The sequence below is a fragment of the Oryctolagus cuniculus genome, chromosome 1, assembly GCF_964237555.1.
Source record: "Oryctolagus cuniculus chromosome 1, mOryCun1.1, whole genome shotgun sequence".
NCBI lineage: Eukaryota > Metazoa > Chordata > Mammalia > Lagomorpha > Leporidae > Oryctolagus > Oryctolagus cuniculus.
In genome coordinates, this window is record NC_091432.1 from 128,726,239 (window position 1) to 128,741,820 (window position 15,582).

At 38.8% G+C, this 15,582-nt stretch overlaps 2 protein-coding genes across 3 annotated transcripts in view; both read left to right on the forward strand.

Annotated features, from left to right (window-relative positions):
• LOC103345097 (beta-galactosidase-1-like protein 3) overlaps nt 1–13,697 on the forward strand; it is an 88,989-nt gene extending 75,292 nt beyond the window's left edge. Inside the window, exon 20 of one of the 2 annotated variants that reach the window (XM_051834487.2) lies at nt 10,387–13,697. In XM_051834487.2, the coding sequence (XP_051690447.2) occupies nt 10,387–10,563 (177 nt within the window). In that variant the 3' untranslated portion in view covers nt 10,564–13,697. The other variant, XM_008248354.3, reaches the window with a different exon arrangement.
• Nucleotides 10,889–15,582, forward strand: part of LOC103345104 (beta-galactosidase-1-like protein 3) — a 49,039-nt gene continuing 44,345 nt past the window's right edge. Inside the window, exon 1 of the mRNA XM_051834503.2 lies at nt 10,889–10,923. Within this exon, the coding sequence (XP_051690463.2) occupies nt 10,889–10,923 (35 nt within the window). The remainder of the gene's footprint in view (nt 10,924–15,582) is intronic.

Below are 15,582 nucleotides of genomic sequence, written 5' to 3' on the forward strand. Positions count from 1 at the left end.
AGACTTGCGATTGACTTTCATCCCCATAATCTGAATTGCAGCATTCATCTCATTGTATGATACATTCACATTTCTTAATCTTTGTCACTGTTGAGCTATCATTTCTTTTCAGATCATTGTGTTTGAGAAAATTATGAATGGTTTATTCATCCGGTTTACTGATGAGCCCAAGCTGTAAGACTACGTTTTAAAACATTTTTGTGGTGCCGGCTCTGTGATGTCACAGGTTAATCCTCTGCCTGCAGCGCTGGCATCTCATATGAGAGCCAGTTTGAGTCCTGGCTGCTCTTTGTTCAGTTCAGCTCCCTTCCAATGGCCTGGGAAAGCAGTGAGAGATGGCTCAGGGGTTGGGCCCCTGCCTCCACATGGGAGACCCAGAAGATTCTGGTTCCTGGCTTCAGATCAGCCCAGCTGCATCTATTGCTATTGCGACCATCTGTGGAATGAACCAGTGGATGGAAGATCTCTGTCTCTCTCTCTCTCCATCTGTAATTCTGCATATCAAATAAATAAATAAATCTTTAATAAAGCTGTTTCTTGCATTGTTGAACTTCAACTATCAGAACTTTTTCAGAAAGAAGTTTAATCTAAGAATATCCAAAACAGCATTGTATATGATATCAAAAATGTGAAAGTAACTTAAAAATGGTATTTTAGGTGTATTTCATGTTGCTTCTTCTAATTTTAGGTTTTAGTTTTTAAAACATCTTCAAAATCTTCCCTGATTGATTTATCAAGTTAACCACTTATTGTTTAGCATGTGCTTATTCTCTAATGCAATGTGCCTTTACATAGATATGAATAAAATTAGACTGTAAACTGGGAAAATGGTAAGGGTCTCTCAAATATTTGAGACTAAAGATACTTTCCTTAGAGTGCCAGAGAATAGATTACATTTCCTGAATGGAAAATGTCAGGCTATATATATATATGTGTGTGTGTGTGTGTGTGTAGGAGCAAGGGAAGTCAAGGGGCAATGGACAATGTCCTTAGGCATCTCCCTGAACTGTATGTAAAGTGCCTGATGAGTCAAACCCAGTCAGAGAAGAAAGAAATTTAGTTGTTTCAGGCATAACAAGGACTAACATGGGGACTTCTGTGACTTTGACTCCTTGGCTATCAGGGTATACTCAAGGAGTCAAGGCTATTACTTATAGTTGGCAGATATTCATGATATTAGCCAACTTGTTTCCATAAACCATTCTCAAGTGGCACAATTAGAGGCCAATTATATAAACAAAACAGATGGCTGATATATTCAAATTGTTGGATGATAAAGTCTTGTCATCTTATTACATATGTGTCCTGGAGGCTTCAAGTAATTTAGTAAACACTTCAATGAAAAGGGAAGAAGGAGCCTCCTATTTGGAATGAAGACAAAAGAGTCATATTATGCTCTCTCCTGTCGGAGCTGGATGAGTTTGTCACTGAGTGAGAATCCTGTCATGTAGCCATTCAGTTCTTTCTTTGTTCCCCATGGCTATGGCCTCTAACTTAGGAGTTCTTGGAAACTCTAATGTAAGAAAGGAAAATAGAACTTGCAGAGCTGTTGATGAAGACTGAGTTAGAGTTCAGATACAACATTTGAGTCATTTGCATTCCCTGAGAAGACCTGGCACATCCAAGTTCTTTGCATCTTGACAAGCCCTTGCTTTATAGAGCCCTGCATGTTAGTGGATGCAAACTGCTGTATCTTTGTAGTTTTGATCTGCATTCCCTTAAATGTCATTGCTTATTCACATACTTTAAGGATGTAACAATGAAGCAATATAACTGGATGTTGATATCACATAAATAGTCTGAAAAATAATGTGCTCACATCTTTTATTTCCACGGAAGAAGGCCATGTCTTTCAGCAGGTGTCATGGAAAGTATCTTGTCCTCTGAAGGCAGAACAATGCATTTACTCTCATCAGATTGAAGAAAATGAAAAATACTTGCTTATATAGCTTCTATGTTATTGTTATTATTGTCTGAAATTATGTTGTTAAGACTTTTGAATAAGATTTTTTAAAAATAAGATATATGGATTCTCATTCAGTCTCTTGATATATCAAGTAAAGGGAGAAAATAGTCTCAAAACACATTTTATATCATGGATTTGTTTTATTTTTTTTGAGCAATACTATATTTTTAAAGAAGATTTTATTCATCTGTTTGAAAGCCAAAATTACAGAGAAAGAGGGAGAGGCCAAGTGGTTTTCCATCCACTGGTTCACTCCCCAGATGGCTGCAATGACTGGGGCTGAGTCAGGCTGAAACCAGGAACCGGGAGCTTCATCTGGGTCTTCCTGTGGTTGGTAGGGCCCAAGCTCCTGGGCCATTTTACACTGAATTCTCCAGGCCATTAGCAGGGAAGTAGACTGAAGAAGAGCAGCCTCAACATGAATCAGTGCCCATACGGAATACTGGAATCACAGGCTATGGCTTAATTTCCTATGCCACAAGGCTGTCCTCTGAAAATTTTTTTTATAATATTCTGAAATTACTTTCAAAATAAGGAGCTGAAGGTCTTGAATGAAACATACAATATATGCAATTCTCTAGTCACTTTTGGCATAGCCAAAATGTTTGTTGTCAATTGTAATAGCATGATACTGTTGTATAAGAACAGGCCACCAAAGGTGGATGGTGCCATAAAACAGAAGAAAGAGAGTACATCCAGATTACATAGAGGATAATTTATTTGAGGGAGGACAGATTGTAAACAATAGCATGATAGAAGGTGACCATAAGACAGACATGTGTCCAGGTTAAGAGCCAGGAAAAAAAAAGTTTATAAAATACTTGCCCTTTAGTTGGCTGGATTGAACATGGACATTTCAAGAAATATTACCAATAATAGAAGATATTTCAGTTTTCAGAGAAGAGACAATGCAGTTATCAGACAGGAGTAGAAGGCTATCTTAATAATGTTGTTTATCCACTGGGCTTGGGATATCCCTCATGTTTACTTGAAGAATAATATGGCAGTTCCTTCAAAAAAGGCCACAATCCTGTCAGACTGAATTCTCACATTCCATATCCTTGCAGCTGCTCTTAAAATCCGATGTTCTCCCTGCCCATGATATTGTCTGAGATCGTATGTGGTCTTTAACATGTTGAAATGTCATCAGACGGTTTTTCTGACTTACAGATAGAGCTCATAGCAGCAATAGAAGTGCAAGCTTGAAGACTCAAAAGATGATTATACAGATGACAAAACACGTAAGCTTCATAACTTTGTGCACGAAGGTGATTCCACTTTAGCAAAGACTTACTTCAAAAGAGTCCAAATGAAAGATCGGGAAAAACCTCTTTAGGAAAACCTATGTATGAAAAAATTAATGTTTATTAGTTACTAAAAATGGCAAATCTGCACTGTCCAACAAGACAATACTGGTAACATGCTGCTTATTCCTGCTAAGCCACACTGTCAGAGATGGATAAGGCAAAGACACGGAGGACAGGCTTCCGTGAACATGTCCATGTTTATTCACAAGTATATGCATAATAAAGGAGCAATAAAACAGGTGTAACCAATTCTGGGGAACACTGACCGTAGAGCAGAACGGACACTGGAGCCAATATGACTATCCAATCAGCTTGAGTGTCACATAGCTTCCCAGGTGTGCTTAATGAGCCTGGGTTGCATCCCGGAGTTCTTTACCTGATTAGCAGAAGGTGGGGGTGGGGAGAAATGTGCCTGGGCTCAAGCAACTGCTGAGATTGCCCACAGTAACATATCTGTTAGACATCATGTCAGCAGGAGTGGCTTGGAGCTGTTGTGGTTAGGCATTCTGTACATGTTGGCCAACACAATGAGCCCACCAGTGATTCCTAAACCTAATAGCAAAATGCTGTGTCATACCCAGAGGCTGACTGTAGTGCCCCAAGGTATTTTGTGTAGCTACTCAAGAAATAAGGCATGAATACCAGCTGAGAGTCAAATAAACACAGCAGGGACTAAATTAGGCAGTCCAAGGACTCCTCATACTGTGATAAGAAATAATCTGATCCACCTGGGGACGTGAACCATTTGAGTCCTCTCTGCTGGGCTTGACATTTATGGTGTCCAAGCAGAAACATACACTGTCTGTGTAGCAACTCTGGGAGCACATGACCTGAATGAACAACGTGCACATGATTAGTATTTAGATTTGGAGCCAAATCAAAACCACGATGAAGTGTCACCTTTTCCCAGTTGGCAAGGCACTTATACAGAAATCAGCAAACAATCAATTCTGGCAAGGATGTAGGGAAAGATGTACCCTAATCAACTGTTGGTGGGAATGTAACTGGCGCAACCATTGTGGAAGATAGTATGGAGATGCCTCAGAAATCTGAATATAGACCTACCATATGACCCAACAAACCCACTTCTGAGAATTTACCTCATAGAAAAGAAATCAGCATATGAAAGAGTAATCTGTATTCCCATGGTCAATGAACTCAAGTCATAATAGTAAAGATATGGAATCAACCTAGACATCCATCAACTGATGAATGTATAAAGAAATTCTGATTATATATATATATATATGTATGTATGCATGTGTATACACACACACGCACACTATGAAATAATGTTCGGTGGATATAAGAAATGAAATCCTGTCTTTTGCAACAAAATGGGTGCAACTGGAAATGTTTATACTTAGTTAAATAAGCCAGGTCCTAAAAGAAGATACCATACGTTTTTCCTGATCTTTGGTTACTAATTGAGTATGTAAAATGTGTGTATTGGAGTGAAATTGACATTTTGAGACTTGATGATGATCACTTACAGTCCTTGTCTCTACCATTGAGGAACAGTGGTTTTTTTCTTCATATTACCTGTTGAAGTCTTTACTTAGAGTAGCATTAATCTTAAGAGTAAAGAAAAATGGAAATATATCTTTGTGAAAATTCAGAGTGGGAATAGGAGAGGGAGGAGAAAGAAGGCTGGAAGGATGGGCAGAATAGGGTCAGGTGGGAAGTATCACTATGTTACTAAATCTGTATATATGAAATACATGAAATTTGTATATCTTAAATAAAATGCTTAGAAATTTGAGTCATGAAGACATAGAAAACCTAAACAGACCAGTGACCAAGGCAGAGACTGAACCAGTAATCAAGACCCTCCTGACAAAGAAAAACCCAGGACTAATGGCCTCACTGTTGAATTCTATCAGACTTTTAAAGAACTAACTCCAATTCTTCTCAAGATATTTAAAACAATAGAAAAGGAGGGCATCCTTCCAAACTCTTTCTGTGAAGGCAGCATCACTTACTTATAAAACCAGAAAATGCTACAATGAAAGAGAACTATAGATCAATATCACTGATGAACATAGATGCAAAATATTAGCTAATAGATTCCAGAAATACATCAGAAAGATTGTTCACCTGGGCCAAGTGAGATTTATCCCTGGTATCCAGAGATGCTTCAATATTTGCAAATAAATAAATGTGATACATCACATTAACAAATTGAGGAATAAAAGCCATTTCATTATTTCAATAGATGTAAAGAAAGCATTTGATAAAATACAATATCCTTTTATGATAAAAACTTTAAGCAGTGTATCTAGGCACATTTATTAATACAAGGCAATTTATGACAAATCCACAGCCAGCCTCTTAACGAATGGGAAAAATTGGAAGCTTTTCCATTGAGTTCCAGAACTAAACAAGGATGCCCACTCTCACCATTGCTATTCAATATAGTCCTAAGAAGTTTTAGCCAGAGCCATTAGACAAGAAAAAGAAATTACAGGGATACAAATGGGAAAGGAGAAAGTCAAATTATCCATATTCATAAATGTCATGATTCTATATCAGGTGAACCAAAAGACTACACTAAGAGACTATTGGAACTCATAAAAGCGTTTGGTAAAGATGCAGGATATAAAATTACACAGAAAATTCAATATCTTTTAAATACAAAGACAATGCCATGGCTCTATGGTTTAGAAAAAATTTATAAGATCAATCCCATTCACAGTAGTTACAAAAAGTATTAAATACCTTGGTATAAATTTAACCAAGGCCGGCACCGCGGCTCACTAGGCTAATCCTCCGCCTTGCGGCATCAGCACACCGGGTTCTAGTCCCGGTCGGGGCGCTGGATTCTGTGCCGGTTGCCCTTCTTCCAGGCCAGTTCTCTGCTGTGGCCTGGGAGTGCAGTGGAGGATGGCCCAAGTGAAAAAAAAAAAAAAGAAAAATAAAGCAGGAGGGACCACAATGCCATATTTCAAGACATACTGCAAGGCAACTATAATCAAAGTAGTCTGGCAATCACACAAGAACAGACATGCACATCAATGGAACAGGATGGAAACTCCAGAAATCAATCTACACATCTACAGCCAACTTAATTTTGGCAAAGCAGCTAAAATCAATCCCTGAAGAAAGGCCAGTCTCTTCAACAAATAGTGCTGGGAAAACTGGGTCTCCATATGCAAAATATGAAACAAGACCCCTACCTCACACCTAATACAAACATCAACTCAAAATTAATCAATTTCAAAATCTATCTCCTGATACCATAAATTTACAAACATTTGGAAAACTCTGCAAGACATCAGCATATGCAAATACTTCTTGAAATATCCACAGCAGCACAGGAAATCAAAGCCCAAATTGATAAATGGGATTACATCAAGCTGAGAAGCTTATACACTGCAAAAGAAATACAGCAAACTGAAGAGGCAACTGACAGAATGGAAGTAAATATTTTCAAACTATGCAATTGATAAAGAGTTAATATCCAGTTTCTATAAAGAGCTCAAGAAATTCAACAACAAACAATCCAGTTGAGAAATGAGCAAAGAGCTTGAACATGCATTTTTCAAGAGAGGAAACTGATATGGAATCAACCCCAATGTCCTTTAACTGATGACTTCAGGAAAAAATTATGGTATACATTATGGAGTACTACTCAACTGCAAAAAAATGAAATTCAGTCTTTTACAAAAAAAAATGGATGGAACTGGAAATCATTTTTCTTAGTGAAATAAACCAGTCTCCAAAACACAGATATTATGTTTACCTGATCTGAGGTAGGTAAAAAGTACCTAAAAGGTAATGTATTGGAGTGAAATGCCATTTTGAAATTCGATAGTTATTTACAACCCTTTTCTCTTGTTTTCTTTGTACTTTGTATAGGGTTAACCTTATGTTCATTAAGTAAACTAAAAATAGATCTTTGTAAAAATTAAGAGTGGGAATAGGAGAGGGAGGAGAAAGAAGGATTTGAGCATGATAGGAGAGATGGTAGGGTATGGGAAACATCATTATATTCATAAATTTGTACATATGAAATACTTGAAATTTGTATAACTTAAATTAAATAAAAAAAGAAAGTTAGTTAGTTGGTAGAGTTTTTGATGTGTTGTCATAGCTTATTTCCCCTCACCTCATAAAGCATGGTGATCATCCAAACACAAAAAATTAACAAATGATAGTGAGGATGTGGAAAAAATGGTACTCTAGGACACTGTTTGTGGGAATGTAAATTAATAAAATAATTATGGAAGACAGTATGGGATTCCTCAGAAATCTGAAAATAGATCTAACATATGACCCAATCATTCCACTCTTGGTAATTTACCCAAAGGAAATGAAATCAATATATGAAGCAGTTATCTGTACACCCATGCTTATTGGAGCTCAATTCACAATAGCTCAGATAAAAGCTCAACCCAGATATCCACCAACTTATGCCTGGACAAAGATACTTTGCTATTTGTACAGAATGGAATACTATTCACCATAAAAAGAATGAAATTCTGTGATTCACAATAAAATGGATTGAATTGGAAACCATTATGCTTACCAAAATAAGCCAGTCCAAAAAAGTCAAGTAGCATATATTTTCCTTGATTTGTGGTAAATACTACACAGAGCACAAAGTGTAATATACTTGATAGAGATTGACATTTTAAAAATTTGATTATTGTTCATAGTTCTTATCTACACTCCTGAGTGGTTTTTTTACTTTCTTATTGAATTCTTTATTTAATGAAGGGTTAAGCTTGTGATTATAAAGTAAATTGAAAGTATTTCATTGTAAAAATTGGAAGAAAAATAAGAATTGGAGGAGGAGGTGGGAAGCTAGGATGGGAAGTATCAAGATGTTCTTAAAAATGTATATACAAGGGGCAGGCACTGTGGCATAGTGGCTTTATCCATGCTGAAATCCCATATGGGTACAGGTTCAAGTCCCAGGGCTGCTCTACTTCCAATCCAGCTCTCTGCTATGGCCTGGGAAAACAGTAGGAGATGGTCTAAGTTCTTATTCCCCTGCACCTGTGTAAGAGGCCTGAAAGAAGCTCCTGGCTAAGGATTGGCCCAGATCCTGCTGTTGCAACAATCTGGGGAGTGAACCAGCGGATGAAAGACCTCTCTGTGTCTGCCTCTGACTCTCTGTAACTCTGCCTTTCAAATAAATAAAATAAACAAACCTTAAAAAATGTTAAATGAAATACATGAAATTTGCTTTTTTATAAACAAATAGATAATAAATAATCTGAAGATGTCAATATTAACATTTATAATATTCTGTCTATATATTAATTACTGCAAAACAGAAAATCTGATATTTCCCTTTTTGGGTCTGGCGTATTTTACTAAGGCTAGTGATCTCCAGATGCATCCATTTGGTTGCACACATCAGAATTTCACTCTTTTTTTATGGCTCATATTTCATCATGAATATATACCATATTTTTATTTAGTTTTCAGTTGACAGATATATAGGTTATTTGTATATCTTAGATACTGTGAATTGAGCTTCTGTAAATATGCGAATACAGGTAACTTTTTCTTTTTCTTTCTTTCTTTTTTTTTTTTTTTTTTTGACAGGCAGAGTGGACAGTGAGAGAGACAGAGAGAAAGGTCTTCCTTTGCCGTTGGTTCACCCTCCAATGGCCGCCGCGGCAGGCGCGCTGTGGCCGGTGCACCACGCTGATCCGATGTCAGGAGCCAGGAGCCAGGTGCTTCTCCTGGTCTCCTATGGGGTGCAGGGCCCAAGCACCTGGGCCATCCTCCACTGCACTCCCTGGCCACAGCAGAGGGCTGGCCTGGAAGAGGGGCAACCGGGACAGAATCCGGCGCCCCGACCAGGACTAGAACCCGGTGTGCCGGCGCCGCTAGGCGGAGGATTAGCCTAGTGAGCCACGGTGCCGGCCCCAGGTAACTTTTTCATATGCTGACTTTTTTTTCTTTGAGTATATTAAGTGGGACAGCTGGGTTATATGGTCGATCTATTTTTCATTTTCTTGGGAATCTTCATACTTTATTCCATAATGGTTGTACCTGTTTACATTCCTTCCAACAGTGGGTGAAGTACTTTTTCTACACATTCTCAACAGTATTTGTTATCATTTGATTTTTGGATGATAGCCATCTGATTGGGATGATGTCATACCTCACTGCACATTTCATTTACATTTCCTGGTTGGCTTGATATCCTGAGCATATTTTCATGTGACTCTGAAAGGGCCTGGATTTAAAGCAAACCCTACCTCTCCCACTTCAGTATTTCTTAAAATTTGATATTGTGTTTTCTATGGCTTTGTTTTTATTTTTTAAGAATACTTTGGCTACTTGGGGTCACTTGTGTTTCCATATGATTTTTAGGATCTTTTTTATATCTCAGAAGAATTTTCTTAGTATTTTTACTGAGACTGCGTTGAATTTGAAATTGGTTTAGCTATTAAGCAGTTTTTGATGATATTAAATCTTCTAATCAATAACCATGGGAGATTTTTTACATTTTTTGAGTTATTTCTTTCAATAATGTTTTGTATTTTTCATTGTAGAGAGCTTTCACATCCTTGGCTAAATTTACCTGAAAACACATTTTTATTTATTTATTTATTTTTTGACAGGCAGAGTTAGACAGTGAGAAAGAGAGAGACAGAGAGAAAGGTCTTCCTTTTTCTGTTGGTTCACCACCAAGTGGCTGCTATGGCTGGCGCGTTGCGGCCGGCACGCTGCTCTGCTCTGAAGCCAGGAGCCAGGTGCTTCCTCCTGGTCTCCCGTGCAGGTGCAGGGCCCAAGGACCTGGGCCATCCTCCATTGCACTCCCGGGCCACAGCAGAGAGCTGGACTGGAAGAGGAGCAACCGGGACAGAATCCGGCACCCCAGCTGGGACTAGAACCTGGGGTGCCGGTGCCACAGGCAAAGGATTATATATATTTTTAAAGATTTATTTTATTTATTTGAAAGACAGAGCTACAAAGAGAGGTAGATACAGAGCAAGAGGTCTTCCATCTGCTGGTTTACTCCCCATTTGGCTGTAATGACCGGAGCTGCACCGATCCGAAGCCAGGAGCCAGGAGCCAGGAGCTTCTTCCGGGTCTCCCATGTGGGTGCAGGGGCCCAAGCATTTGACCCATCTTCTACTACTTTCCCAGGCCATAGCAGAGAGCTGGATTGGAAGTGGAGCAAACAGAACTAGAATTGGCGCCCATATGGGATGCCGGCACTGCAGGCAGAGGATTAACCTACAGCACCACAGCACCAGCCCCAACCTGAAAGTATGTATCATTTTTCTAGCTATTGTGAAGACTGATCTTGCAAGTACTTTTTAACCAAGAACAATGTTGATATGCACGAATGATATTGATTTTTGGTGTTGAGTTTATATTGTGCAACTTTGCTCCATTCTTTATGAGTTATAATAATCTCTTAGTTAGTTTTTGGGATACCCTGTTTACAGAATGAAGCCACCTACAGACATAATTTGACTTCCTCCTTTCCAATTTGTATCCCTTTCATTTAGTTTTGTTGTCTAATGGCTCTGGATAAAACTTTCAGAAATATGTTGATCAGCAACGCTTAGAGTGCACATCCTTATCTGGTTCCAGATCTTAATGGAAATGCATCTAATTCTCCCCATTTTGTATGATGCTAGCCATGCATTTGTCATATAGTGCTTTGATTGGGTTGAGGTATGTTCTTTCTAAACCTAATTTGCTTAAGATTTTTTTTAAGGAAAGGATGTTGTATTTTAAGAAATTTGTTTTCTGCATCTATTGAGATAATCATATGCTTTTGTTCAATTAGTTAATGTGATGAATCATGTTTGCTAATTTATATTAAGTGAACCATCCCTGTATCACTGCAATAAATCCCACTTGGTCCAGATGGATGATGTTTATTTATTTATTTATTTATTTATTTATTTTTATTTTTTGACAGGCAGAGTGGACAGTGAGAGAGAGACAGAGAGAAAGGTCTTCCTTTGCCATTGCTTCACCCTCCAATGGCTGCCGCGACCAGCATGCTGCGGCCAGCGCGCCGCGCTGATCCGATGGCAGGAGCCAGGTACTTATCCTGGTCTCCCATGAGGTGCAGGGCCCAAGGACTTGGGCCATCTTCCACTGCACTCCCGGGCCACAGCAGAGAGCTGGCCTGGAAGAGGGGCAACCGGGACAGAATCCAGTGCCCCGACCGGGACTAGAACCCGGTGTGCCGGGGCCGCAAGGTGGAGGATTAGCCTAGTGAGCCGCGGCGCCGGCCGATGGATGATGTTTTTGATGTGCTTTTGAATTTGATCAGCTAGTATTTTATTGAGGATTCATTAGGAATGAATGAACAATATTCATTAGGAATATTGTTCTATAGCTCTCTTTTTAATAAAATCTTTTTCTGTTTTGGAGTAAAGAGGTTTCTAAATGAGCTTTGGGCCAAAAGCTAAAAGTTGTTACTTTCCATTAAGTAAAATCTGTCCTGGATACTAAAGGGCATCTTTGGGTAATCATGGGTAGAAGTACAAAATATCAGGCAATGTCCCTAGATACCCCTGAAATAAATTTATTAAATGATAATACCCCGAATCATGCTTCTTTAATGCCTCTACCTTTACCAAATAAGCTAACTCAGTCTTGTTAAATTGTTTATCAAATTTAAACTAGTAGAGAGGACCTCAAAGACTTCACTTTAGATGATCTTGAGGAAGAACGATTTATGGATGGCAGCAACTGTCAGAGAAGGCCAACAAAGGGCAGGAAATTCAGTAGCAATTTTTTTGTAAAACTGTTGTGGTTGTTCCTCTTCATTCTCAGACATCTGTTCAAAATACTGATTTCATTGGTTTAACACAAACTATAATTTTATTTTTTAATATTAATTTATTTATTTGAAAGTCAGAGTTACACAGAGAGAGGAAAGGCAGAAAGAGAGAGGTCTTCCATCCGTTGGTTTACTCCCCAATTGACCGCAATGGCCCGAGCTGTGCCAATCCAAAGCCAGGAGCCAGGAGCTTCTTCTGGGTTTCTCATGTGGATACAGGGGCCCAAGGACATGGGCCATCTTGTACTGATTTTCCAGACCATAGCAGAGAGCTGGTTAGGAAGTGGAGCAGCAGGGTCTCAAACCAGTGCCCATATGGGATTCCGGCACTTCAGGCCAGGGCATTAACCCACTAAGCCACAGTGCCAGCCCCAACAAACTCTAATTTTAGATACTACATATCTACACAGATTCTAAATATACTATCCCAATACAATAAGTTCATGCATCTGTCTGGAGTGAAAAAGGCATTTTTTAGCCATAAAAATTATACTGTAAGACACAGGCAAGACATTGTGAATGTCTTAGATGCATTATATTTGCCTACACAAATAGCTGTCATACATTTTAGAAGACACCAAAATACAAGTCTCTAAAATATAAAGGAAACAGAAAAGCAGATTAAGAATAACAAAAAATCCATACTGTCCAGTATCTTTATTTTCCCAGTCCCAGAGCTTCCTCCACAGCCCAATTACTTCCTTGATGAATGAATGAATGATGACAACCGAACAGGGAGAAAGGCAACAGGGACTCTGGATTTATACAGAGGACAAATTAGTACTCCTTGAAGATTCTTAATGGAAAGCTATAAAAAAATCCATGATACCTTTGACATGGGTAGAGGTACAGCCCTCAGTATGATAAAAATGATCCTTGTTTTCTGTCTCTGGAAAATAGTCATAGAATACAAATCATAGAATATCATATATTTTTACTTTAAAATACACTTATTAATTTGAAAAGCAGAATTTTCATTGTAAATACAAGTCTCTAAAATATAAAGGAAACAGAAAAGCAGATTAACAAAAAATGAGAGAGAGAGAAAGAGAGAGAGACAGAGACAGAGAAAGAGAGAGAAATCTTTCATATATCTTTTCACCCCTCATATTTCTGCAATGGCCAGGGCTGAGCCAGGCTGAAGTCAGGGTCTTTGGATTCCATTTTAGTCTCCTATCGGTGTGGCAGGGTCCTAAAGCAGTCTGACCATTTTCGCTGCCTTCCTAGGCATATTGTCAGGGAACTGGAACAGAAGTGGAGCATCTGAGTCTTGAACTGGCACTCATATTCGATACTGGGATTGCAGGTGTCCGCTTACCCACTGTGTCACATACTGTCACCAGAATGTCAGTTCTAAACATGCCATCTGTTTTGGCACTTCTTTCTGTCTCAATTAATGACTACGGTATTTCTAATAATCACTAGATCATCCCTGCCCTAGATGCTATGAAAAATCTTGCAAACGTTACACAACGATGGCTTTGTCCTTAGCATCACCACATAGAACTGGCCCATCTGGCAAAGTCTTTAGAAGGCAAAATGGACAGACACTTCGGCAGTCTTTGCAAGATTTAGCTTCATGCTATATACATATACAAGTTACACAAATATACCTCTGTACCCTTTAACCCACGTGAAAAGATAACCCCATCAGGTAATAATTACAACTCTCAGCTCTGAAACCATTTTTTTTAAAAACTTTTATTTAATGAATATAAATTTCCAAAGTACAGCTTATGGATTACAATGGCTTCCCCCCACCATAACTTCCCTCCCACCCGCAACCCTCCCCTTTCCCACTCCCTCTCTCATTCCATTCACATCAAGATTCATTTTCAATTCTCTTTATATACAGAAGATCAGTTTAGTATACATTAAGTAAAGATTTCAACAGTTTGCTCCCACACAGAAACATAAAGTGAAAAATACTGTTTGAGTACTAGTTATAGCATTAAATCACAATGTACAGCACACTAAGGACAGAGATCCTACATGAGGAGTAAGTGCACAGTGACTCCTGTTGTTGACTTAACAAATTGACACTCTTGTTTATGGCATCAGTAATCTCCCTAGGCTCTTGTCATGAGCTGCCAAGGCTATGGAAGCCCCCTGAGTTCACCGACTCTGATCATTTTTAGACAAGGCCATGGTCATAGTGGAAGTTCTCTCCTCCCTTCAGAGAAAGGTACCTCCTTCTTTGATGACCCATTCTTTCCACTGGGATCTCACTCACAGAGATCTTTCATTTAGGTTTTTTTTTTTTCCCCCAGAGTGTCTTGGCTTTCCATGCCTGAAATACTCTCATGGGCTTTTCAGCCAGATCCGCATGCCTTAAGGGCTGATTCTGAGGCCAGAGTGCTGTTTAGGACATCTGCCATTCTATGAGTCTGCTGTGTATCTCACTTCCCATGTTGGATCGTTCTCTCCTTTTTTTATTCTATCAGTTAGTATTTGCAGACACTATTCTTGTTTATGTGATCCCTTTGGTTCTTAGTCCTATCATTATGATCAATTGTGAACCAGAATTGATCACTGGAACTAGTGAGATGGCATTGGTACATGCCACCTTGATGGGATTGAATTGGAATCCCCTGGTATGTTTCTAACTCTACCGTTTGAGGTAAGTCAGCTTGTCAGCTCTGAAACCATTATAACCACAAAGGCATTTGTTTATCTTACTTAAGTGGGTCAGTACATAGTCAATTTCTTAGTTTTACATCACTGGTTCAACAAAAATATTTCAAATTGGTTTGTGACCACTTGACAAAGGGCCTGGGATTCTTTATAATAAATTCTTTCACTATGTGCAGGAGTTGCAGACTTGCTGCTGATGAGAGTGGAGCAAAATTGGTGAATGAAGCTATGCTAGGTGGGAGCATTTTCCTACTGGAGTCCAGTCTTTATTAAAGTGTCAGTGCAGGAATGGACTCTTCTGGGGGGCTAAGGATAATGTTGCTGTTATCTTAGGTGAAGACTTGCCTGTCTGTCTGTCTTCCCATGTGTGAGGGTGAGTAGCTGAGATAGCCACAGTGGGGTTGGATGATGAAACATGGAACACTGAATTCTTTGCTAAACTGGGAACATAATTTGGAGACTACAAAGCCTAACAAAAAATCTGTTGTATTTTCCCTGAGATGATGTATGCATCTTCTCCAGCAAAATTTTGTTAGGAGGTTCTATGATTGAACATGAACGGAGATAAATATGTGGAGTATTGGAAATTGGAAGACCTGCAGAAGCTTTAAATTCCAACTCTTGTTATAAATTTTTAAGGATTGTGGAATTATCAAAATGCTCATGAATCAAGTTTTCATTCTATGCATATGGTGGGTGGATGTTGTTGTCCACTGAAGCATTTCTTTTGGATTCTCAGGCATGGATTGGCAGTGCAAAGACTATTTAACATTATCACATTCAATAAAAATAAATATGGGAAGAGTATTTGAAAAGTAATAGCTACACACTCCTAGGTACATCTCTGAGAGGACAGAAACAAAGAATATGTTCACTCAAGTCTTCTACATGAATGTTCACGG